This window comes from Ursus maritimus, unplaced genomic scaffold (genome assembly GCF_017311325.1).
Source record: "Ursus maritimus isolate PB19 unplaced genomic scaffold, ASM1731132v1 scaffold_31, whole genome shotgun sequence".
Taxonomy (NCBI): Eukaryota; Metazoa; Chordata; class Mammalia; order Carnivora; family Ursidae; genus Ursus; species Ursus maritimus.
The window spans coordinates 10,182,026-10,207,045 of record NW_024425675.1 but is presented as its reverse complement, the minus strand read 5'-3'; the positions used below and the strand labels follow the sequence as shown (position 1 = coordinate 10,207,045).

Sequence of the window (25,020 nt, the reverse complement as noted above, 5' to 3'; positions counted from 1 at the left end):
AAAAGTACGCGGATATGCTGGAAATGCTTTTTAATCCTACACCTGTTCCCAGAGTACCTATGAGGTTTGGGTGCCTATCAAGGCAGGGAGTCTCCCTAAGAGAGCTCTTTGGTTCCAGCACAACGGGGACGAGTTGCTGGGGGCATTATTTACTTTCTGCTCACTAAACTGTCCCCCCTTCTGTAATCAGTCCATCAGGCTCACACAGTCCACAGCGCCTGGAGTGATGACACCCCCATAAATCAACGCTCAAACTGCTGGCTGTTGCTTACGTGCGCAGATGATGAATGTCCTTCCACACCTTCTTGGTGAAGAATATTTTGATTGATTTAACAAAGGTTCCAACTCAGTCAAGGGCCATGGAAGGCTCTATGGCATTGAGGAACAACGTCCCAGGACTCCAAGCAAGAGCCCACGTGAGAAAGAAACAGCGAACAGCAAGCCGGCATGGAGGCGGCTTTGCACCCCACCCCACAGTCAATGCCTGCATTTGGACTGAAAGATACACGTGTGGAAGTTGCAAACTGCTAACCAATGAGGGTTGCAGATGCACTCACCTCTCATCGCATTTAATCAGAATCACGCTGTCTGTTCCGATGCCCAAAGCTGCAGCTCCTTTCTTGAGAGAAAAATGACTCTGTAAGAGAAAAACACATTTGTAATTAGTCGCACATAAATTCAAGATCCACTCTCCCAGGTGGGTTTTTTTTTCCTCTTTTTATTTCTCATCTCCCTCAAAAGCCTGGATTTTTTTTTCTTTTTTTTTTAAACTGTGGTAAAACCCACGTAACATGGGATTCACCACCTTGACCTTAAGTACATTCGCATAGCTGTGCAACCCGTCCACTTCCGGAACGCTTTTCGTCTTGCAAAAGGGAACCTCCGTACCCATTGATGGATAACTCTCCTTTCCTCCTTCCCTCAGCGCCTGGCAACCACCATTCTACTTTCTGTCTCTGTGAGTTTGACTACATTAGGTGCCTCGTGTAAGTGGAACCATAGTATTTGTTGTTTTGCGACTGGCTTATTTCACTCAGCATAGTGTCCCTGGGGTTCATCCGTGCTGTCGCTTGTGTCCGAATTCCCTTCCTTTTTCAAGCTGAATCCTTCATTGATGGTATACCTTACATTTCCATTCATCCCTCAGTGGAGACTGGTGTTGCTTCCACCTCTTGGCCATGAGGGATAATGGTGCTATGAACGTGGGTGTACAAATATCTCTTCGAGCCCTGCTTTCAATTCTTTTGGGTGTATCCCCAGAAATGGAATTGCTGGGTCATATGGTCATTCTATTTTTGATGAATTGCCACCCTGTCTCCCACAGCAGCTGCACCTTTACGTCCCCACCGGCAGTGCACGATGGTTCCAATTTCTCCACAACCTTGCCAATAGTTGTTATTTTCTGGTTTTTGATACTAATCATTCAAATGGGGGTGGTGTGATACCTCATTATGGTTTTGATTTGTATTTCCCTAATGATTAGTGACGTTGACTATCTTTTTATGTGCCTACCAGCCCTTCGTACATCACCTTTAAAGAAATGTCTCTACAAGTCCTTTGCCCATTTTTGAATGTGTTGTTTTGTGGTGATGGTTGTTGAATTCACTTGAGTTTCTGAGTGAAGATAATAAGACCCCGGGAATTGTAAATGGACCTGCTACGCCAACACACAGGAATCCAAGCCACTTTTACATATAAGGCATAAAAACAAGCCAACTGCCTCCAGGAGCGATGTACTGAACGGCTTCCAGGCTTCTATTTTCCTACCAAGAGATGACACTCAGTCTCCATCAAGTTTAACTCGTGTGCACTCAAGTAAGAGAAGAAGTTGGACTTCAATTCAACACTCTTCAATCCAGCCTTGTTGGGGAGCTAGTTCTCGCGCAGGCTACGGCTCAGCCTTAGGCGGGACCAGGGAGAAGGGGTCAGTCGCTGGCTAGGGCGGGACGGTGTGCAGAGAAAGGCCACCCTGGCAAGCCACTGCCGGATCTTTCTACTTTTGGTTATTGATCCCGGGTAGTATTCTGAATCTCAATGGCTGTAATCACGGGGCAATTTGGAGAGCTGAGAGAGGCTAACGTAAGCCCAGCTGTATGGCATGTGCCCAGCGGCCTCTTACTATTAACTACAGATCATTAAGCTGTCCAAAAGGAGGGCTGCTTCCTCAATTTACATCTCCAAAGGATCGCTGACTGGAATTTTTAAGTTAGCGTTCCAGAGTGTATTCTCCCTGAATGCACACTTTTGGCTCATCTGGATTCTAAAATCTGCAGCACAGGGTCTGTTAACATATGTATTTTAGGGGGTGCATCTGATAAGCAAGAAGAAATCCCATTTATAACAGCAGCAAATAATGTGAACCAATACATGAGGCACCGACTAGAGGAGTTTGAAAGGCCCCATGTAGCCGAGACGTCATGAGAAGGGGCCGTTAGCCTCATTTTACAATCTCAGAAAGACAAAGTGGACAATCGTTACCAAGATACCTGGAAGCTAGGAGAGAAAGCTTAACTGGGTTTGTAAAGATGCTTGACGCCCTCCCCCCCCACCAAAAAAAAAAAGTGTTCTCTTCTTGCACGGTTAGCAGATCCCTGGGCGGCCCCCAGAAAAAGGAGCTCAGGGGAAAACAGCAGTCTGTTACTGCCGGGAGGGCACAGAACAGAGGAGCCAGCTGTCCACTGAGCAAGCACAAGCTACTCAAATTAGGCCCCTCAGTGAATGAGCTCGAAAGCACTGTTAAAATCAAACACACAGGGAGACCAGACTTGAAAATTTCCTGAGCCAGACAAAAACCAGTTTAGTCATACAAGCAAAGCTTAATGTAGCTTATTTTGCATGACAAATGAGGCTAACAACCTGGGTCACATCTCACTTATGCCTCTGAAAATCATAACTGAAACTTAAATTCTTCCCCCAAATTGATAGGAGGTAACCACTAACCAATTCTCTTTCATTGAAGAAAATTCTAATATTGTTACCAATCACTGTGAAGGATAAACAGTCCCTGCCTCCGGGCTCTCTGAGCTGCTTTATTAACAAAAGCCTCTGAGTCTCGTGCCATGTTTTGGTTTGAGGGCTCCCGGTTTGCAAACTGTCTTTTTTTTGGTGTGTGCACGATAAACCTTCACTAATTACTACTTCGGTGATTCCTTGGTTTTACTTCTGTTTCTGTTTCTGTTTTTCTCAACCTTTGACAGTACTAAACTGCCAAATGGCAAATTGGGGCGAAGTAAGAGATCTGGTGCACCTGGTCCGTGAGAGGAAGTAGTCTTGTCTGAGCTTTAATGAGAAAGAATCGGGATGCCCAAATGAGGAGTAATTACCTAAGATAATTGATCACGGTAGCAAACTTAAAGAAAACCACAGGCCCAAAGAGAAAGGTTCAAGATGGGGAGCAAAGGGTGTATGAGGCACGAAAAAGAAGATGAGGGACCGAACACTGAGCCTGTTTGCATTTTCGGGAAAGGGAGCAGGGAAATCACTAGATGTTCTCCACGAAGAGCAAGGGACCATGGCGAGCAAGGAGCCTGAGAGCAAAAAAAAAAAGACCCGACCTAATGAGGAAGAAACAGTGAAAACAGCTTCAAGAGCACACCTCCGTGCTGGTGAGACAGCACGTGGGGAATCATTTCTAATCCTTGGCACCATGTTTAATGGAACCACTTGCTGGTGAACAGCAGAGCAGCAGGCTGGAAGCTGAGGAGCCCAGAAACCAGGCATCTGGAGAGAACTCAGAGGACCCCTGCTCATGGGCAGAGGGCAACAGGGACATGTGGTGTCAAGGTGAGAGAAAAGGGATCGATGGCTTAGGGTGGCTTCAGAAGGTAAAGCTATGAACAAAAATTGAAAGGTACAGGGATCCAGATGTGTCCCCAAATCATCAAGTCCCCTGTAATGGCCAGTCATTCAACAATAGAATGGCTGGGGTGGGGCTGGCGCCACTGGTGGCTCAGTGGGTTAAGTGTCTGCCTTCAGCTCAGGTCATGATCCCAGGATCCTGGGATCGAGTCCTGGATCAGGCTCCCTGCTCAGTGTGGAGCCTGCTTCTCCCTCTCCCGCTCCCCCTGCCTGTGCTCTCTCTCTCTCTCTCCCTCTCTCTGTCAAATAAGGAAGTAAAATCTTTTTAAAAAAATGTTTGGCAAATGAGTTAATGAATATCCCCCATATCTCCTCCACCCTGATTTTGGGAAAATAATAGACTTGATAGAATCTAGTGCTTATTTAGAACTGAATTGTATTTCTATTTGGGTAATAGATGTGAAAACCCATCTGATTTTTATATTTTACCAAACAAAAAGTTCGAGGTTGATGGAAGGTTAATGTCTCTATCTTTTTGAAAATATCTTAAGTAATCTAGATACAGGCGACATGATTCAGCTGACATTCGAAATCTGTGCAAATAACCATGGGGTTTTATAGTTATACAATAATTGTAATTAAAAAATAAGCAGGCTTTCTGGGCTTGAGTAGGATGAGATTATCCGGAGTAAGAATGCGTGAGAATGAGAGCCCGGAGGCGGAGGCAGGGGCGTGAGCTCCACCATTCCATCCAGCCCTATGACTAGGGTGCACATCAACGCCTTCCTTCTGTAATGGGGACAGTTAATCTTTCCTGTCTTTGGGGTTGGTGGGAGAATAAGGGGAGTGGTGGGAAGCTCTAAGACAAACCACTTCAGTCTCTCGACATGCTGGTTTCTCTTCCTCTACTGCAATTTAGATAAGCAGTTTGGAAAGCTGCATTAACTATTTCAAGCCATTGTTGGTTGCATCCAGATATTTAACTGAGACTCAAATTCGACTGCCTAGTGGGCCACAGGGCTTCAGGGAAAGCCTCTGCCAAGCCGGGGACACAAAGATTATTAAAACAACCCTCAGTCCCCGGCTACCGCCCCCACTTCGTCTCCTGCCTCCCCTCTCCTTGCTCTCTCCACCTGATGGTACTGGCCTCCCCAGTCTTCTGTGAGCTCGCTAAACTTGTTCTTGCCTCTCACTCTTTGTACTTGCTATTCCATTTCTTGGAAAATCCTTCCCTCAGATATTTGCATGGCTCCCTGCCTCATTCGATGTAGGTCTCTGCTACACATCACCTCCACAGAGACCGTTTATGACCATCTTGTCAAACAGCCCACTGCTGCCCCTTTCTCTTGTCCGCATGTGACATTAGAGTAAATATTTATTCGTTTACTATCTGTCCCCTGCTAGAACATAGGTTGCATGAGGGCAAGGACCTTGGCAGTTGGTTTAGCAAATATATATTATTAGCATATTTCGATTGAATTTGACGATATGCTTGGAGAACAAGTCGAGAGAGATGTCCACTACTTATTGCCATAAATCTCTGGCCACAAATCCCAATACTGAGGTGTGGCTTTGGTAACTGGAACCAGACAATGGTGGACTAAATAGACCCTAACACCTCTAGTCTAAAGCCCATTATAAAACAAAGTCCAGAGATCTTCTTAGCACCCACCCCAAAAGGCCCAAGACGGGGTCCTTCCCAAGCAGAAAGCAGCTATCGGTCCTTCTATCCAGATCAGCTGCTTTGGGGAAGAAGCAAATCATAACTTCAAATGAAGTAAGAAAAATGACACACGAGGTTGGAAATCTCAGCTTTTAACTCTTCTGACATTCTGTTGAAAGTTCTATCTTCTAGCCCTAAGGCCAATTGATTGTCTTTGGACTTGAGCCCCTTTGTGAGTGGAGTGAATGAAGTGTGTGTGGAGATACAGAACAGAGGTGAATGGGGGGGGGCCTTACACATCAGGACCCCCAACAAATAGGTCGTAAAGCCCAACTGATGAATGAGCTGAAATCTACTTCTTTGACCCCTCTACATGCTTTGGACACCTCTCCCCACTCAACGATTATAGGACTAACAGTCTTCCCTTTGACCTCCTTCTCCACACTTCTCCCACACATTCATTGGTTTGCTTTCTACGCATCCTGAGATTTGAGGAAAATGACAGCTTTTTCTGTCTTAGACACACTGGGAGTCCTTGTCCTTTTATTCATCAAGTGGCCTTAAAAGAACATTCTGTTTTCTAAAGCAACTCATTTATAAAGAAGCTGGTACTCTGTGAGACCTCTTCAATGATTTCTAATTATAATGATTTGGAGGGTAGGGGATCACCAAACCTTGTTCTCAGAGACTCCGTGTGATCCTGACATGATACGAATCTGCATACAAGGCATTTCTGGGAGGCTGCTACCTTATTACTCACAGATCTACAGTTTTAAGTCACCCCTTATGAGCTTGTGCCCTAAGTAAGTGCTAAAAGTACGGTGTGTACCAAGATTAAGTTGACATGAAATGAGATCCAAGGATGACATCTGGTGACAAATGTGAATATCAGTACTAAGAATGAATTCAGTTATAGTGATCACTCAGTGTGGTCTCCCTGAGAAGAGTGACTGTCCCCTCCAGACCCCTGTGCTTTCCTTCCCCCACAGTACAATATATGCCTCTTGAGAGCAGGCACTGGGTCTGTTCTGCTTACTGTTGTCTGCCCAGTGCCTGAGGCAATGCCTGGCAGAGTGCGCTGAGTGAGTGAAGAAGGTATAAAGATCTTGTCCCACTGCCCCATGGCTGCACTGTGCCTTACTGCCTCATTTCTTTGTCTTCTATTTTAATAGAAATGCCCCCAAGAGAGGCAACGCTGGGGTTTTACCCGTCATTTACAGGGCTCTCAGGCTCTTTCCTGAGAGTAGATCTTGATGGGATTGAATAGAGGGAGAAAATAACACAGGGGTGATGAGGGCCCTGAAATGAACAGAAGATAGGAATGCAGAGACTAAAGGGAAACTGCATTTAGCTCACAATTTCACTTACTGAAGTTCTGTCAGGCTAAGCTTCTGTCTAATGGAAAGCATTACATGGGAGCTATCTTTCCAAGCTGCCTGGGTCACTGTTAGTTTTTTGTTTTTGTTTTTTAGACAGAAAGGACATCTGTTTTTGGAATTGAAGGCTCTCATACAGTGTTGTGATGTGAAAACCATCTTTCTAAACAATTATGAGAATCATCTCCCCGTGTAAGTGGGCTGAGGCCGTGAGGGGCCTCAGCAGAACATTGGTGACTGGCTGTAAAGAGTGGAGTGAGTTGTGCTGATTTGCCTGAAAGATCCCACTACCTGTTCTGATTATGAAGAATATTTTTCCTAGATGCAAATATGCTGTTTCACTGAAACTACTTCTGGAAGAGCTTGTTGCACACAGGGAAATAAGAGGAATTTGGAATGAAGCTTGTTTGGGCTTTCAAAGGATTCAGGAATAGCGATGTGAATTATTCAGCTAGAGTCTTAACTTCCTTCTAAACCTACTTTCAAGAAAGGGTCTTAAACTCATCAGATTAATTTTTGCCCAGATCTCCTATCACTGATGATTTGGCGACAATGATGAGATTCCAACAAAGAATGAGTATGGAACCAGCCAATCTTCAAGATCCTTTCCAATTCTGAGATTTTGTGATTCCATATTGGAACTCTTTACTCGGAGCTTAAATGCTATCTTTTAGTTCATCTCAGTGATGTATTTACTTCTAATGTTCTTCATTTGTTTAATTTAGTCCTATTCAAAATTTCAAGAAAACAGTTGGATTTGAACAAACAGAAAAATGTAATAGCTTGCCCTTCTTATCAACAAAGGGAAACTTCTCGTCCGAGTTGGTGGCCAGAAAAGAGATGGGCAGCTTTGTGGGGTGCAATAGAGACAGTGAGGGTCATATAGTAAACAAAAGATGACCCTTCCCTTCCTCAGTGTGTGATGTTTCTGGCTGGCTGCTGGAAGAGAATTTCTCAATGTCATTTACAGCCCTATGGCTCTACACACGTCAAGTTTTAAACTCAGTGCGCAGACTAGAAGAAAGGATAATAACTTGACCTGGCTCAGTAGATCAGGAAATTAAATTAGCGCAGGAATACCAACATGGGGGAAAATAGGATTTGAGAAAGGATGCTGCAAATGAATTTAGAGCGGCCAGCCAGAGTGGTGTAGAGGTCATCCAACCCAGTAGTTGAAAGAGCAATGTTGGAATTGTCAGGAAACTGAGGTTCTAGATCTGACTCTGCCACTGACTGGCTAGAAACCCTGGGCAAACCTTCTATCTCTGGGACTTGGGTTCCTCATCTATAAATAAGGTCGTTTTTTTTTTTTTAAGTTACCTAATATTTATGTAAAGTTTCCTACATCCCAGGAGCTGAAGTCAGTGTTTTATAAGGCTCTCATTTGATTCCCAAAAGTCTCAGGCCCTGGAAACTCTGAAAGAGCGTTGAGAGACACAATGCTTGAAGCAGTTTCTGCCATAGCCTTTGGCCTCCCCTCTCTCTACCAGATCTATAATGCAGCTCTTCCACTATTATTTCTCCCTGCAGGTCAAGGAACTCAGGAAAGAAACCTCTATGCAAAGAAGGAAAATTGGCGTGGAGAAAAGGCATTACATGACTTGGTAATCTTCCTTTTTCAGCTTGTGGAGATCTATTTCTGGGGCTGGTGGAGACAAAGTGATTGTAAAACTTGAAAGACTAAGGGAATAAATGGCCTGGCCTGAAGCTGGAAGGAGCTATACTAAGTGATAAATGGAATAGAATGGAATGCCTCTGTGGTCTAGAGCCCAGAAGGAACTAGATATAAGGATTGTGTTACCTCTTAACCCGAAGCTTCATGGGCAGGGTTACTTTAAGGGCTCATCTGTCCAGAACGGTTTGGATCAAGTGTGCAATGAGACATAGGAGAGCTTTGAATGAGCTCTAAAAGTCCCCTCCAGCCCAGCCCTAGATAATAAGGAAAGTTGTTTTTGTTTTTTCTTTTTCCTAGTGGGTGAGTAATAACTCAGCATCACAGTCACATTAAGAGACAAGATCTTGGTGGAAATTTTACTTGGGAAGGTATATAACGTTAAATTAATTGCTGAGCTGTGACATACAAAATGTTGTCACTGAATCTTTTGATCTGGTTTCTACGTTGGTAGTTGGGGGAAGGACCTTACTGGCCCAGGGAGTCACGAACCCATTTAATCCTGGCTCTACCTGCAGCCTCTTCATTCACAAAATGCTAATAATAATCTCTGCTCTGCCTGTCCTACAAAAATGTTGTGAGAATCAAATTAGCTAATGTATATTGGAAGTGTGTTGGAAACAAACAGTTAATCAGATTTCAGGTATTATACATTAGAAAAAGAGTTCATCTGTCAAAAAATAGGTGTAGAGTTAGAACCAATTGGTATTTTAGGAAAGGTTCATAACTCAAATGTTCCTTCATAATTAAGTGCATGGATAGAGGTACAAGAAGGAGGAGGAAGAATTGAATGGTTGTTGTATAGCTGAATCACCTTTCTTTCACTTAGAAGTCAAGAATTAGACCTAAGTTTGTCATGTCAAGAAAAGAAGGTATAGCAAAATTATTCTCAAACCACATGACCTGGGCTTTGTGGGCAAGGTTAAGTCAATTTCCAGGAAGCTTGAGACAAGAAATTCATGCAGAAACCAGAGAGCACAGGGCAGCTTTCTGGTCGCCCGAACTTGTTTAATGTTGTGCAAACAGCATGGAAGCCAAAAGAAGAAGATGCCCAATATAAGATCATCTGAGTTTTTGAGATTGAAAATAGAGTAATGTTTAACTATTTAGGGGTACAATAGTATAGGGAAATAGTAATTGGAAAAATTATATCATGGTTTTCTATCCTTGGAGAAGCTGAGAAATGAAAATTATCTCATGGTGGGGTACTAGGCTTAATAGGTTGAATAATGCCCTTCCCGCAAAGACGTTCACATCCTAATCCTTGAAACCTAAGAATATGTTACCTTGAGATGGGAGATTGTCCTGGGTTATCTGGGTGAACCCAATGTCATCACAAGGGTCCTTGTGGGAAAGGGGTAGGGAAGAGAGTCAGAGTCTGAGAAGGAGATGTGGTGACAGAAGCAGAGGTCAGACAGAAAGAGAGATTTGCAGATATTCTGTGACTGGTTTTGAAGTTGGAAGAAGGGGCCATGAACCAAGGAAGGCAGGTGGCCTCTAGAAGCTAGAAAAGGCAGGGAAATGGATTCTCCCCTACCGTCTCCAAAGGAACACAGCCTTGCCTGACCCATTATGGATTTCTGACCTCCAGAACTATAAGGTAATAAATTTAGGTTGGTTTAACCCATTAAGTTTGTGGTAATTTTTTTTTAGGAGCAATAAGAAAGCAATAGGAAAGTAGCAAATAGGAAAGCAAAGGCAGGTAATTTCAGGCTGGGAACTTCTCTGCTAAATTTGACCTCTGTAAGTTGAGGAGGGGCAAAAAAATAAAACAAAAGAAAATGGTAAAACATGACTAAACACAGGATGCTGAAGATAATTTGTTAACATAAACCACAGTTTCTTTGATTCCATGGCTACTGCTATGGTTGTGAATTGTATTCACCGGCTTCTAGTTTGTACTTGCCCTTTGTTTCCTTGTTATGAACACACACACACACACACACACACACACACACACACATCACTTAAAGCAGAAAAAGAAAAGTTCCATAGGAGATATGCCTTGACTCCCACTATAATTCCCTGCTTCTCCCCACTAACGTCTCTTTACAGGAGCCCCTCGTTTCCCTATAGACCCCTCTACTCTCCCCATCTCCTATTTCCCCCACCATCGGAAGGCTTCTTGATCCTCTTTGAGGCAACTGTTTCCCAGACCTTAGGCTACTCTGAGGCAGAGGTTGTGAAGGAAAAATCAGGAATTCCACAGCAGGTAATGCTTACTCCTGTCAAGAACAGCCTCTGGTTTACTGCAGGGCCTGTGTGGCAGGAGAATTTGGAACCAAGATGTTGCTCAAACAGCTGCAATGTGGCTTCAAGCCTGTGTGTGGCCCTATCCCTGCACAGGAAGGAAAGCTGGAGGCCCAGAAGAGGGGAACTGTTCAGCTTAACTTATGTGAACAGGGTGGACCACTTTTTTCAATGTGTCCTTGGTAGTAAGGAGAATGGCATTAACTCTTTGAAAGCCATGGAAAGAATATGAAGTACTGTGTCATGGCGTTCGGTTAGGAAGACCCAGCTCTCAGCTTCTTGCCTGGTCAGCAGCCTAGCCGGATGCAGGTGGCTCTGATTGGCTGAGACAGAACTGACCCAAAGATCAGATATGACAGATATGACCACTAGGCCATTTCTCTACAGTGATAAAACCTCCAGTTAAGTCCACCAAAGATAAGCATTAAATGGTCCAAGGCACCATTAGGGTAGACTATCTGATCAGAATTTTCATACAGAAAGATTGTCTCGGTAGGACACTCCGGAGGTTTGAGTTACGTAGCTGCAGAATCAATTGTCCCAATGAGTTCATAGTCACTCTGGCCTCTCCTCGCCTCCTTCCCCCAACACACAACATTATTACAGAAAAATGACGTGTAGAAACTAGAAGTCAAACATTCTGCTTTCTCTTTGAGGGTTTTCCTAAATTTCAAAGAGAAAGGGGTTCACCCCATTGTACCACTCAGTTGCTCTCCCCTCATCCTCTCCCAAGAAGTATCTACCCTCTGGGGATAAAGCATTTCCATTAGGACTCCTTCAACTTGAGCTTTACAGACTATAACCTTAAACTTGGAAAGAACAGAAACACGTACATGCTCCGATGTGAAGGCAATGAGCCTGGGAACAGCAGCCATTCCTTTCTCCTTGACTTCTGGGAACATCTTAAAGCGTGCGATCAGCATGGCATACATGTTAGATATAGCGCCACCTACAGAAAGTAGCAGCAACACACAGTGACCTTTTCTAGTCATTATCAACATCATTTCACATGCAAGCAACGGTCCTTATTTCCATTGACCTAGAGTCCTCCTTGGACACAGGAGAAGGCCATATTTATTGGTTATCCTTTGACCTGAATCCTCAAACTCAGACTGAATTCTCAGGCTAAGAGGGTCTAGAAAAAGGAGCATCGGGCCCAGCCATAGGACAGGTGCTACCCCTTCACATCCCAGATCTGCAGCTAAACAGAAGTGCCAATTGATTCTGCTCTTGCTGGGAGTCCTTTGAAGAGCTTCTTAAGAACTGAGAAATTGTTGCCTTCCTTCCCACCATGCGAACGTGGGCATTCTTCATTAGGCCTGTGGAAATTTTACTTATATCCTGATGGAGAACACGTTTCTTTTCATTTCCACTCAGGCAATGCCTTGCACTCACACTAAGACAAATCTGTTGTAGTTAATGGTGTGGACTGTGAACCCACAATTCTTACAGAATGAGGATAAACATCTAAGCTCATTTCATCATACTCATCTGTGAATTTCCCCAGAACAGTTCTTCCCCTTCAAAGACATCATAGAAATACAATTGTAATAGCTGAACAAAATCTTATTTCATAATGGTAGGAAAACACAAAGCTAAGAGAATTTTAAGTCTATGTTGAATTGCTTTTCCTGTGTCATCTTAAGATTGTCAAGGATTTCACATAATATTTGTATCTTGTAAGTAAGGTCTCATTTGACAAGCAAAGAAAAGTGAGTTTTCCCCAAGGTGGTTGGAAAGTTCAGGACTTTTGCGATACAAGAAGAAGACAGGTTGTCGTGCCTGCAAATGGAGACACTGGCATGGAAGCTGGGGCGTCATGCAGAGAGTAAAGCCACTATCTCCTCCTTTCCCATCGGGGACACACTGGGCTTTGCCATGATGTGAGTGTTTTGAGTTCCCTTCCCTTTGGGTGGCTGAGGAGCAGAGGGCTCTTGGTACCAAATTGAATGGCCCACATAGGGCCGTTACTTTTGCCTCATGCACCCTGGGCTCCGACACAAGCAGGCAGCCTGGCCCAGAGCAGTAAGTATCCAGATCCTACGCTCTGTCATCAGTCCGAATAAGGGCAATTTCTACTTCTTCTGAACCCCAGAGACAGGGGACAAGCAGAATTCAGGTCAGGCCTGCTCTGAGCAGACACCTTCTCTAAAAGGGCTGAGGGCGTAGGGTGTTGCTGGGCAAGGGACCAGCTTTTAAAGAACTTCCACTCCAGTGTATGGTTTTTCAATCTTGGCACTGAACGATATTTGGGGCTGGAGAACTCCTTGTGGTGGGGGCTCTCCTGTGCACTGTAGGGTGTTAGCAGCACCCCTGGCTGTTATCCACCAGACGCTACTAGTACTACCTGCCCCCCCTCAGAACTTCTCCATTCATTGCCAAATGAATGGGGGGTATCCTGGGGGGTACCATAGCCCCCAGCGGAGAAGCCCTGCCCTGGTTGTTCTTGTCAAAGAGGCTGGGGAGAATGGAGGCCAGGAGAAAAAGGGGAAGAGGAACACTAAGAAAGCACGTCACATAGCACAGTTACTCAAGAAGCTTCCAGATCTACCTTGCCACTCCTCATTTTGCCACTCCAGTTATTCTCTGCCTAAAGATCTAGTAGCCCTGAGAGAGATGAAGAGGATTCTGGATCATTAGACAGAGCAGACTGCTTTGTGCAACTCAGGCAGGAGGACAGATGCATCTTCCAGAGAAAGGATGCAAAAAAGAGCTCGGAATCATCAGGAAAATCCTGTTAGGTAAGAAAAGGTTTGTGACTAAGCCAAGATTTCCCTTTCTTCTCCTTTGGTCCTTCATGACTTGCTGAGCAGTGAAGAATACTCTGGTTCTCTTTGGCTCCCAGGCATAGTTGACATCACATAAACAGATTCCTTCTAGAAGTCCCAAGGAACTTTTCACGAAGCACAAAGACTCTGGATGCAATGGATGGAGGTGTAGGGTAAACTGAGCCTAGCTATATATTCAAGTCACAGACCTAACTCTCTGTGTTTAGTCCCGGGAAATAGGACTTTCAGATCTCAGGCACATACGATGTATGATTTCTCCTATCCCCACTCCCTAAATTGTAAGACCCTATACCCCAGAAATAAGGCTGGAGGCTGCCTAGAAAGGCATCCATTTTCAAGTGAAGATGCTATAATCCATTTCTCCTCTGTAATGCCTTGTAGAAAGCAGAGCAGAAACAGGTTGCCAATGGCCTCTTCTATCCCCTCCCCACTTCACAGTGTCTACATTACACTTAGCGTGACACCAGTGGCTTCCATCTTGGCATGAGAGCATATGGATCTTCAGGATCCAAGGAAGGAGCCCCATGATCAAGGTAAAATCTTTCTACCTAGTTATTGTCTGTCATTGATGGGGGTGTCCATACTTGGCTTAGCAGAACTGCCAAAGAGGGTTCTTTCTCTGGGTGTGTATTTTCTGGGGCAAGTGGGTTCCAAGAACAGCTAAATGAAGTCTGGCCCAAGCCCCCTTTGCCAAGTTTTCAGGGTCAACAGGAGCAGCTGCTCTCTTCCCACTCCCGGGGACCATTAGAAGAGAGCCCAGGATGCTCGACCACATAACCAACCTTGTAAGAGGAAGAAGAATAGAGGTAGGAACAATGCTGATCTCTGAACACTACCTAATTCCTCATGAAAAATACCTTAAGAGCATCAGGTCCAGACAATGATGGCAAAGTTCCCTCAATGGGGAATGGTTTTCCAAAAGAAAACTACGTTCCCTACAAAATAAAAGCTAGCTTTCAATTCATCACAGCTGGTGTTTAATGAAAAAAAAAGAAAAAGGCTAATTTTCCCTTCCATTTAACTAACATGTTTTCCTTCAGCACCTGAAAAATTGTGTTGTATCATTAAAAGCATAAAATATAATAGCAGATTGTAGGTAAAGCTGCTTAATTTAAGCCCTACCCTAGAGGCTTCTGTTGATTGCTTATAAATTCTTCTTTCAACCTGTTCTTTATTTTCTCTCTCCCTCATCATCCACTTGTCTCTGTAGGTTTGCTGAACGGACATGTCAACATGGCCTTTGCTAGGCCTGACCTAATGGCAGGGGTGGCTGTGGCCTCCCCAGCAGGGCCGATCTCAGTGTCCTGAGCGCCCAACCAATTCCGATGACCCTCTCCTGCCACTTATTAGGTGACAGCCTTCACACCAGGTTTATTTTCCATGGGTCAGTGACTCTCTCTCTCCCTACTGCCTTTCTAACTTCTATTTTTTTCTCTGCGTCAAGACCAAGGTCACACACAGATCTGGAACCAAGGGCAAGGCTTTTCTGTGTCAGGTTGATTCTCTTGGCTGGAAGAGGTGTAAATAATGGAGCTTAGCATCCAATGGCTGGCGATGGTAGAGACCGAATGGCATGATAAAGAAGAGAAGGAAAGAGAAGCCTTTGGAAGGAATCCACACCCTCTGTTTCAGCTTTAAGAAATGGTTTCCCAAGTCACTCTCTGCCCTCCTTGAAATTAATATAAATCAGCTTCTCTGGTTGTTACTTGAAAGGGGCAGAGTACCTAGGCTCTATTACGTAGCTCTGCCTCGTGATGCATCCCCGCACAGAGAAGGCTTCATTAAATGAGGCGTGGGAAGAGTTTCAGAGAGTGAGTTCCCTTATGAGGAATCTTTATTCCTTTGTTTCACATGATCCATACATCTTCTGTGTAGGGTCACAGTAGAAAGATTGAGGAAATATCATCCCGATTTATTCTCTTTCTGAACATACATGACTATTGCTCAAGCGTGGGCTAGTTGGCTTGGAAGCATGGTCAATGGTCATGTATCATCACACTCACTCTTTTGATCAACATAACCTATTTAACACAAGCAGAAATACAGACTGGATATTTAATCGCTCTTATGTTCGTAATGAGGCACTGTATATCAGAAGAAAAAACAGAAAGAAAGGTTGAAAATATCACATACCAGGAGAAAATATCCCATCGCCAGAGCCCCCTGGCCAGCCAATGATTTCTCTCATTTTCTTTAGTGTGACATATTCCAAGAGCACAAATACTGGAGCAATTTCATAGGTGAACCTGAAATGTCATAATGGCCACATTTTATGTATGTAACTCGAAGAAATAATTCATCATTACAACAGCTACAGAACTACTGTACGTCCCTTTTCAAGCCCTACATTCACAAAGGTTTTGATTATAGCTTTGAGCAGAGAGAAAATTATGTCTTCCTAAAAGTTGCCCATTCTTCTATATTCCTAAAGTTAAGGGCTTAATGCCCAAGGGTCATTTATCATAATGAATAAATAAAGGACACTGCAGAGTAATACTATTTAAAAGACATCATCTGGTCCCATTTCTTGTTCACATTATACATAATTATAAATCCAAAATGCCAAGAAAAGTGCCCTTTGTGTTTGAAAAATGTTATATAGCTTTGACTGCATGAAAGATACATCAGGGCTCTTTTAAGTTAGCGTGAACACCCCTATACTTCTGAAGTTTGTATCACTATGTTAGGGGCTACTTAATTAAAAAGAGATTTTCACGTGAGAGGTAGGATAAAGACTATGAAATCTCACTAATAATTATCTAGGATTTAAAAAAAAAAAACCACCCACATTTAACAACTTACATGTTTGTGTTTGCTGTTGAGGTCAGCCAGTCCGCTGCTAATCCAACCATATCCAGTCCAGTGGAAAGTTGATTGAAATATCTGGGATGCCCTGAATAAAATGGAATACCAGAATCAAGACTGCATCCGGGGAAAATAAATGCCACTCAAACATATGATTGCTTTAGCTAAAGAACCTTGAAAGATTCTTCAGTAACAGGAAATCCATATTCAGAAACGCAACACGTGCGTGCACACAGAGACACCCCAAAAGGAGCATTTCATCTAACAAGAGAGACTATTTTGGGTTTTGGTATTTCTTAAAACACACTCTAAAAAAACTTCCTCTAAACATTATCCTATAAAAAAGAATAGAAGTGTGGTTTGCAATGTGGGTGCTAGTTGATTTCCTATCATCCCTTCAATACATTTGCAAATTAAAATGCCTGTGTAATCCAAAGCTATTCTTGTTTACACTCATGCTGCTAAAAATCCTTTTTGTTGACGTTGTTCTGGGAATCAGTCATATCATGACATCCGCCAGGCATGCCAACATTCATAGTGATACCAGTGACAGATGACTGATGATTACAAAAGACAAGGCAAAAATGAGAAAATAGGACACTCTGTTGAGTGATTTGCCTGGATTCAAAAGGTGATGATTGTCTAAAGAGGGCATGGGCAAATCTAATTCTTGTCGACTCTTTTCTGTCCAAATATTTGATTATAAACAACAGAACTCCTTCATAGTTGTGATTTAAAATAAAGCAGGATACAGTCAACCTCACTGCCTTGTCAACAAGACACATGAAGATATATTCAATGGGCTGATGGGTCCATTAGCAAGGCTTACCTAATTAAGTTCCAGGTTTCTCTAAAACTCTCTAAAGGAGTTGACATCCAAATACTCCTCAGGCTATTATTTAAAATGCGATTGTAAATATCTCATCAGAATTCCATTCCTGGTCTTGCCCCAGAAAAGCCTATCTCTAAATCTGTGATTTGCTTGGCAGCAAAAATTTTGGAAGATTATCAATTATGAACATAGCATCTGATAAAAAGGCAGCCTCCACTTATTGGACACCTGTCTGAAGCCTGGGGATGACGGTCTCTCAGGCCAGCATGGGCAAAACAAGATAAAGGAAGGCAATGGGGAAAGCAGGGACAAAAGTCAGCACAGAGCTTATCTCCAGGACTGGAGTGCTCTCTTATCAGCCTCGGGCATGTGGCTGGACAATTAGACACGAAGAAAAGATAGGAGCTGGGAAAGGGCACATTTCAAAGAGACTGGGATTTGTATGACTCTCCTCATTCTCGGGCATTGTTTTGCCTCCCTGTGCACAGCACCCTTCTACCTTTTCGCTCTCTACCAGGCCCTCTGATGCTGACCCTGTCAGTTTATGCATCCAAGGAAAGTGAGAAAGCCCCTTTCCTGCTGCCGCTGGAGGTTCGGTCTGGAACAGCCCTCCCCTGTCTCTGCCTCATTGACTCCCCATTTCATTAGAGCTCACAGCTGAAATCACAGCCGCTTCTCCCTCCTGATGCCCCATCATTTCTCTTTCCCTAAGCCATTTCTTTAAAGCCAGGAAATTAATAAAGATTAGCAAATCAATCCATTAATCTACTCTCCCAATTCATATGCATTTTCTGGATGATTCTAGCGTCTATTATCACACACTATTTAACTCTCTGGAAACTTTGGCATGAAAATCTCTGCCAAAAAAAAAAAAAAAATTGAGAGAAATTCCAAGGTGTATGTGTCCAGCCCCAGAATATCAAAAGGCCAATTCACCCTGCTGGCTGCATTTGGAAAAGTGTGAAGCCAGTTTGAGGTTTCAGTGGCTTGACCCCCTTCTCTGTTTTTTTGATCTTGGTCTCCCATGGTACCTGAATCTCTCGTGCCTCAAAATTTTCATTCACTGATGGTGATGTGGAAAAAATGGAGGGAGGGAGATAGTTTGACACGTTAGAACAACATGTCCTCTTGATTTCTGCAGAAGTATGCTGCAGAAATATTCGATTTGCTCCTTTCCCGTGACCTCCGCAGGCTGCCAGCGAATCCAGGCAGGGCTCTCCGAGAGAAAGGGTGTGAGAGCCCTGCCTTGGAGGCGGCCAGCTGTCCCAGCCGTTCTGGGCATCCAGCTGCCGCCGCTGCCTCCCCCACCGGACCCGGGAATCGGCGGCCAGGCGCAGCCGCGCAGCCGGGGAGACAGCGAGGAGGCAACGTGAGATTAGAGCCGCTCGGGCCTCTGGAACGCTCCCCACAGATTTGCAAATGAGCCAGCAAGGGCGCGCGGGCTCTGCGAACAACCAGCCCCGGGGAGGCCCTGACCTTCTTGTCCACAATCAGTTGCGGAGGGCCCCAAAGTCGGTCCAAACTGCATTCCGTGCACCCGCAGCACGCAACCAAGGACGGCCTCATTTATCGATGCTTCAATTTCTTTGTCTGATAGCTCCGTTAAAAGACTCAAGCCAACATTAACCCCTGCACTCCCCAGCCACCACCACCACCACCACCACCACCACCACCACTACCACCAAGTCTAATGACCCTCGAAAATGTTAATTATTTCAAAATTCTATCATTCCCTACAGCTTTCAGTTTTCTGTTCCAACAGTTCTTACAGACGTAATGTTAACAATACATGAAGACTTTAATTTGCGAGTATTTCCCCACTGCCCTTCACTCCTCTCTAAGCTTGGAGCCCAAGTGGAAATTAGATTAAGGACTCTCAGTAGAAAGCAAGTCTTAACATAATTTATAAAAGCGTCTCCCAAGGAGAACTAAAATGCCTAATGGTCACAGGGATGGTAACTACTTTACAGACCCTAAATAGTACTAGTTGTCCAATACCAGTTATAAAAACCTGTAAACTTGCCAGTCAAAAAGAGGCTACTGGTGTTAATTCTTTGAACTGCTATTTGGCGGTGGAGTGGGGGAAGACCAGAAGACTACATATGTTGTGAATAATATCGATATTGATGCTTAGAAATCCAACCTAATCCTACTTTCCCCTCAACTTTAAATAAAATGCATTAGAATGACACTTGACCAACAATTTCACAAGCATTATGGCAAAATCTAAGAATTGAATATCTTCTCCCAACACTAAATGAAGCATTGATAGACAGAACTATGACTTTCATTGACTTGCAATTCCCATTATCTTAACTCTTTAAATTACATGTCAGACATCACCAGCTTTTATGATGATGGTGTAGAACATTTTTATAGGTTCTTTTCGGGTTGGTAGCAATTAAAATAATAGGTAGCAACCTACTATTATCATATTTAAGTATTAGGTTAGGGGAATGGTTCAAACAAAAATGAATGAAAAGAACTGTTCAGGTTTGCACCCACAAATACATCAAAAGCTGGGAGGAGGAACATCTTTAATGCCTCGTATATACATCATGTGGATTCTCTGTGAACATAATTGAGAATGACAGCTAATAAGCCTTCCAAATTCATACTCCACAGACCAAGTGAGATCGAAATCACCAAGTTAAACTCCTTTCCCTATGTACCTAGTTCTAAGTCTACAGTCTCACAAAAGTAGATACTAATAATGCAGCAGATCGACTTCCCTAGGCTTCTTCTCTGCATACTTTTCCTCTCTGTTGGTATAACGAATGCAAAAACAAAAACAAAAAGAGGTAGCTAAAAGTCACACAGCAAACATTCCTAAAATGCTTGTTGTTGATTAGAGTAATACGATAACTCATGAACCAAAGAAATGGCAACATAAAAAGATCAAGTTTCTATGGTAATTAATATTCATGTGACATTTTTATTTGCTAGCAGGTCTTTTTTAAGGCTACAAATCAATTTAGATCCACAAGGTATTCTATCCCTCGTGAAATTCATTCATACTTATTTTTATTGCTTTAATGAAGTGTAGTGCCATCATGCATCAGCGTGATTAGAGACAATGCAGGAAAAGAAGGGATGATCATGACCTGGGGAGATAAAGAGCCGATTTTGTGTAGATAAAATGAAAGCTTAGAATGTGCCCAAATAAATGTTACACCTAGGGCTGTAAAATGGATAGAGTATGAAGAATACTGTAAAAAAAAAAAAAACAATAAATACAAAATACATTTTAAAATAAGGATATTTGATTTCCCTCCCCCACCCATTTTCTTTATTTTATATTCAGAATGGCAATGAAGCACACACATCCTTGTATATAACACGGCTGTGTAGTTAAGCTAGTTTATATTGTGTTTTCTTTTGTGTACATTTCTTTAAAAAAAGAGAAAACGTGGGGTTTGAATCTGAAGTCCTGACCATTTGAGACAATGTCAAAATATTATCCCCCTGTTGCAGTGATTACATAGGATGGTTTGTCCAATGTCTGACCATTCCCATGCCAAGGAAATGACTAGCACTACACTAATATTTGGGCTTTTGTTTGGATCATGCCTTTTGAGCTTTCATTTCCATATTCCCTTTCTTTCTCCATTTTGGGCCACTTCTACTGGCCTCTGCTGACAAATGGTTGCTTCTACATCAGTGGTTAATCTCCATGGCCAAGTACGTGCAATGTAAAATCTGATGATTTAAATTTAATACATTTATAATGTTTCTGATATTATCAACTTCAGAAGCATGAATATTAATCGTAAAGGGTGCCTTTGCTTTATATCACTCTAATAATGACCTTTTTTAATTGATGAAAACAACCTTGTAAATTTGAAAATACCGGTAACTCCATAAAACAGAAAATATTTTTATATAAAAAATAAAAATTGTAAAAGGAAAAAAGAGCTTTATTATTTTTGACTGGACAATACCTGTTTTAATTGCATATTTTAGAGTCGTTTGGCAATGCATCAAAATTTCCTCCAAATTTTGTGGTTGGTCTGCCAATTCCCAGTTATACTCTTGAAGGAGCTCATTAGGGTAATGGAAATCAATCACTTTGGTTGATCTATCGAAACTTTTCACCACATATTGAAGCAAAATGTCCATAACATCTTGCAGAAATGCCAAAGTGGGCCTTTCTCCGTCACACGCTGGCAGCAAGTCTAAAGAATGGAATCAAAATGCTACATTTTAATTTTACTGTGAAAATATCCAGGCAAGATCTTGATTCGGCAATTTCGCTTTGGACTGAGAGCTTTCGTGCTTAAAGAAAAAAAATCTGGAAACACAGAGCATTTTCTTTAAAGGGGAGGTATTTTTCAAAGACAAAGGAAAAAGAGAAATTGCGGTTTCTCCCCCACCCCAAATTAATTCTTGCATTTCAATCCAAAACGTATTGTTTGCTTTCTTTTTTAAAAGGAGTGTGCCTCCATTCATCTGTTTCACAGGGGTCCGTCCTAAATATTCTCTCTCAGTAAATCATGTTAAATGATTATAGAAATAGGTCATATCAGAAACGTTTGAGGAATGCCTTTGGGCAAATCAGGCAAAGTGGAGCATGCAATGTTAGGATCTCTGACCCGATAAGATGGCTCGCTATTTCCTAAGTCAGTGTGTGTGTGTGTGGGTGTGTGTGTGTGTGCGCGCGCGCGCCCTCACGCTCATTTAGGTGACTGGGTGTGTAAACACAAGGGAATAAAACCGTGCGCAGGTCTCACGTGAATAGAATAAGTTCCCTGTGAAATTGCAGCTATGAATTACTCTTGTCATCTAAAGACCTAGAAAGTCTCAGCAACCAAGTCCCAACAGTTTCAGTGGCCACCCAGAAGCCAACCTCGAGGTCCAGCGCCCGCGCCCGCGGGGACCTCCGCCAACCGCAGACCCGAGGGCGGCACTGGGGCAAGAGCGCCGCGGCCCTAGAGTCCCCTTGGAACGCCCGCACCCAGCGCTATGCAGAGGCCGGGGTTGGGGCTGAGACGGAAGGGACAGGCCCCGCGTTTCTCGCTTTCAGCTGAAGATTCACGTAAGGTCCGCCTCCGCCCTGCTTCTCGACGACTCGGGTCAGGCCACTGTCACCGAGTCCCTTCTGGTCGCGGTGGGTGGAACAGTGCGAGGGACAGTGGCTCCCGGGGACCCCACGAGGCGCCTTTACCTGTTGCATGTAGAAACGCATAGTTGACATCCGCTTTGGGGCAGCTGCAAGGCTTCTGATTACAGGCGCAGGCGCCCTTCCGGGAGGTGGCCCGCGAGGGCTCGCTCCCGCCACTCTCCGCCGGCTTCTCGGCATCGCCGTAGAGCAGGGCTAGGCAAGCACATCGGGAGCACTGGTCAGCCGCCTGGCGGTCCCGGCTCCCTCGCCCCTGCCCATCCCCGGCCAAGAAATCTCAACTCCGCTGTTGGGGATGCGAAGGTGAGAAGGTGACATTGCCCCCGCGGGGCCCAGAGGCAACCGACTGGCGGTGTTCGACTCCCTCCCCCGGCACGGGCACGGGCAGGGCACTCACCGCACAGCTTGTTTCCGATGCCGCCCGTGAACTTCTGGGCCACCTGACACCAGGCTCTCGCTGCAAACAAAGGCAGGTAGGAGGACAGCGAGACAGAAAGAGAACAGCAGACAGACGTGTGAAATTTCGTTCCACGGGAACAAGCGCACTAAACCCGGGGTCCGAAAAGGGGCCGCCTGGGGCTCTGCACAGAGGACAGGTGCAGGAGGGGTGCGGCAGCCAGGCGGCCCGGCCCGGCCCGACCTTACGTTCGCTGATTTGTTTCCAAGAGAAGTCCAGACCCTTCCAGGTGCCAGTAGGTTTAAGCAAACTCCTCTCCCTGCCCTGCTCCAGCGAGTTTTCCTAGCTAGATACCGAAGCTGTCCATTTTCCTCGCAGGCTCTTTTTCCAGACCAAGAATTCTCTTTCATTTTTTCCCTTTCCCCACAGCCTCTCTATCCCTCTACAGGGTCCAGACACCAAGATGGTGGAGTGCCCCAGGCCCACGGAATTCGGTGTTGGCGGAGACGCCTCTGTGTTTGGGGGGCTCTCCCAGACTCCTTTGAAACGGGTCTGAGATTCTTTGGGTGACTTTCCAAGGGATAAGGACCTGTGGGGGTTTGGTCTCTTGGGCCATCAGGGACCTACAGCGAGAGCAGAGCCAAGTGTCCGAAGTTTCCTGTTGCAGGTGGAAAAACCTTCCTCTTCCCTAGCACTGCAAACCCCAGTCCACCCGTAGAGCTCGCCTGCTGCAGACCCCTGTTCCCCTACCTGTGCCGGGGTTCTCGGGATCCCCGGAGCCATCTTCAGACCCGAAGGACCAAAAGCCGGAGCCTGGAGATGCCATCAGCGCTGTGAGACTGGAGCGGGTCGCCTCCGAGCGCGAACTGTCGGCGAGCTGTCCTCGGCTCGGCCCTGCGCGCGCCTGCGTGCGTGTGAGTATGGCGGGAGGAGGGCACTGAGCGGGGACCCGCGCGGCCGTGCGGCAGAGGGTGGGTGTCACACAGGGACAGGAAACGTGCGTGTCTGCGTGTGAGTGCGTGTGTGTGTGTTGGGGTTAGGGTTTAGAGACGTGGCAACTCTCGGAAGGGCTGAGGTTAAATAGGGAAGGAGACTGAAGTGTCCGCGCAGCAGGGATATGAGAAAGCGTCGAGCACCCGAACTGCTTTTGAAGGAGAAGGAGTCCAATCGGGATGGATGAGGGGGCGGCGGAGAGAAAAAATGGGAGAGGGAGGATGCGAGGCAGACAGCGCGCACGAGCTGGAGTCAGAGCGTGTGGGTGGGAGGCGTGCAGGGGAGCCCCTGGGGACCTCTAGCCGCGAGCCTGCTAACAGCCCCCGCGGGCCCGGGTGCGCTGTCCAGAGTGCTAACGCTGCTGACTGCGAGCGGGCTTCAGCGAGGGGTAGACTAGAGAGACCTTGGCGAGGCGGAGCGGGTGGCCTCATACAGGCATCGATTGGCGTATTGTTTGAGGTCTGGCTCCTGTTGCGGGGAAGGAGGCGCGATTTCCGCGCCGCCTTCCTCCAAGACGGTGCTGAGGTCGCTGTGACCTCGAGAGCCCCGGCGGCTGGGCTGGAATCACGAGCGGTTCGTGAGCTCGGGGAGGGGACGGTGGGGGAAGGGCGCCTACGCACCGAAGCACTCATTTCTAGAGCCTGACGCCTTCCTACTGAGCCGCGCGGTGCTCGGGAGCGCGTCATTCCTGTGCTTCGGGGAGCGCGGTCGCTGAACCCACCGTCCAGGATCTGACTGACGGCTGGGAAAAAGACTGCTGATTGAGGCAATTAAAATCCATGCAGGAGCCTATCACCGAGGACCTCGGGCTGGGGGGAGGGGGAGAATGGAAACATCTTGGAGGGGGGCGAGGGAGAGCAACTAGAATCTGTAGGCAGGATTGACGGCTGATGTGGGATGGGATTGGGTCATTTAGTGACCTTGGCCAGTGGAAGCGTGAAAGGGTTTGCTGCTTTCGTGTGACCGGAATCGATGTGTGCGTAGGAGGCTATGCAATCCGAGCTTTCCAAATTCAAGGCCGAAAGAAGGCATCGTCTGCTGGGCCCTCGAGTCACAGGGCTTCAAATCAACAATCTGATCCCCACTCCCACCCCTCCGAGAATCTTCACGATAGCGGGCGGAGGTGGTGGGGGCGGCGAGATTCACTATTTCTGAGGCCTGCTGCGAAGGGGTTTCTTCTTTCCTGAGAAAGTCAGAATCTCTACCCTCTTAGAAAATCCTTTACGTTAAAAGCCGTTAAACAGAGGGAAGACGCCCTGAGATTTTGCGGCCGCGTTGATTTCGAGTTGCTTTCCCTTGGTAGCGGAGATCAGCGTCACGTACACC

At 45.2% G+C, this 25,020-nt stretch overlaps 1 protein-coding gene across 1 annotated transcript in view; it reads right to left on the bottom strand.

The window, feature by feature from the left end:
* GAD2 (glutamate decarboxylase 2) overlaps positions 1 to 23,527 on the bottom strand; it is an 87,623-nt gene extending 64,096 nt beyond the window's left edge. Inside the window, exons 1-8 of the mRNA XM_008709679.1 lie at positions 23,452 to 23,527; positions 22,702 to 22,761; positions 22,350 to 22,499; positions 21,127 to 21,360; positions 16,351 to 16,441; positions 15,682 to 15,794; positions 11,593 to 11,708; positions 558 to 637 (exon numbers count right to left, since the gene is read on the bottom strand). Coding sequence (XP_008707901.1) covers positions 558 to 637; positions 11,593 to 11,708; positions 15,682 to 15,794; positions 16,351 to 16,441; positions 21,127 to 21,360; positions 22,350 to 22,499; positions 22,702 to 22,761; positions 23,452 to 23,527 — 920 coding nt within the window. The remainder of the gene's footprint in view (positions 1 to 557; positions 638 to 11,592; positions 11,709 to 15,681; positions 15,795 to 16,350; positions 16,442 to 21,126; positions 21,361 to 22,349; positions 22,500 to 22,701; positions 22,762 to 23,451) is intronic.
* Positions 23,528 to 25,020: the final 1,493 nt, after the last annotated feature.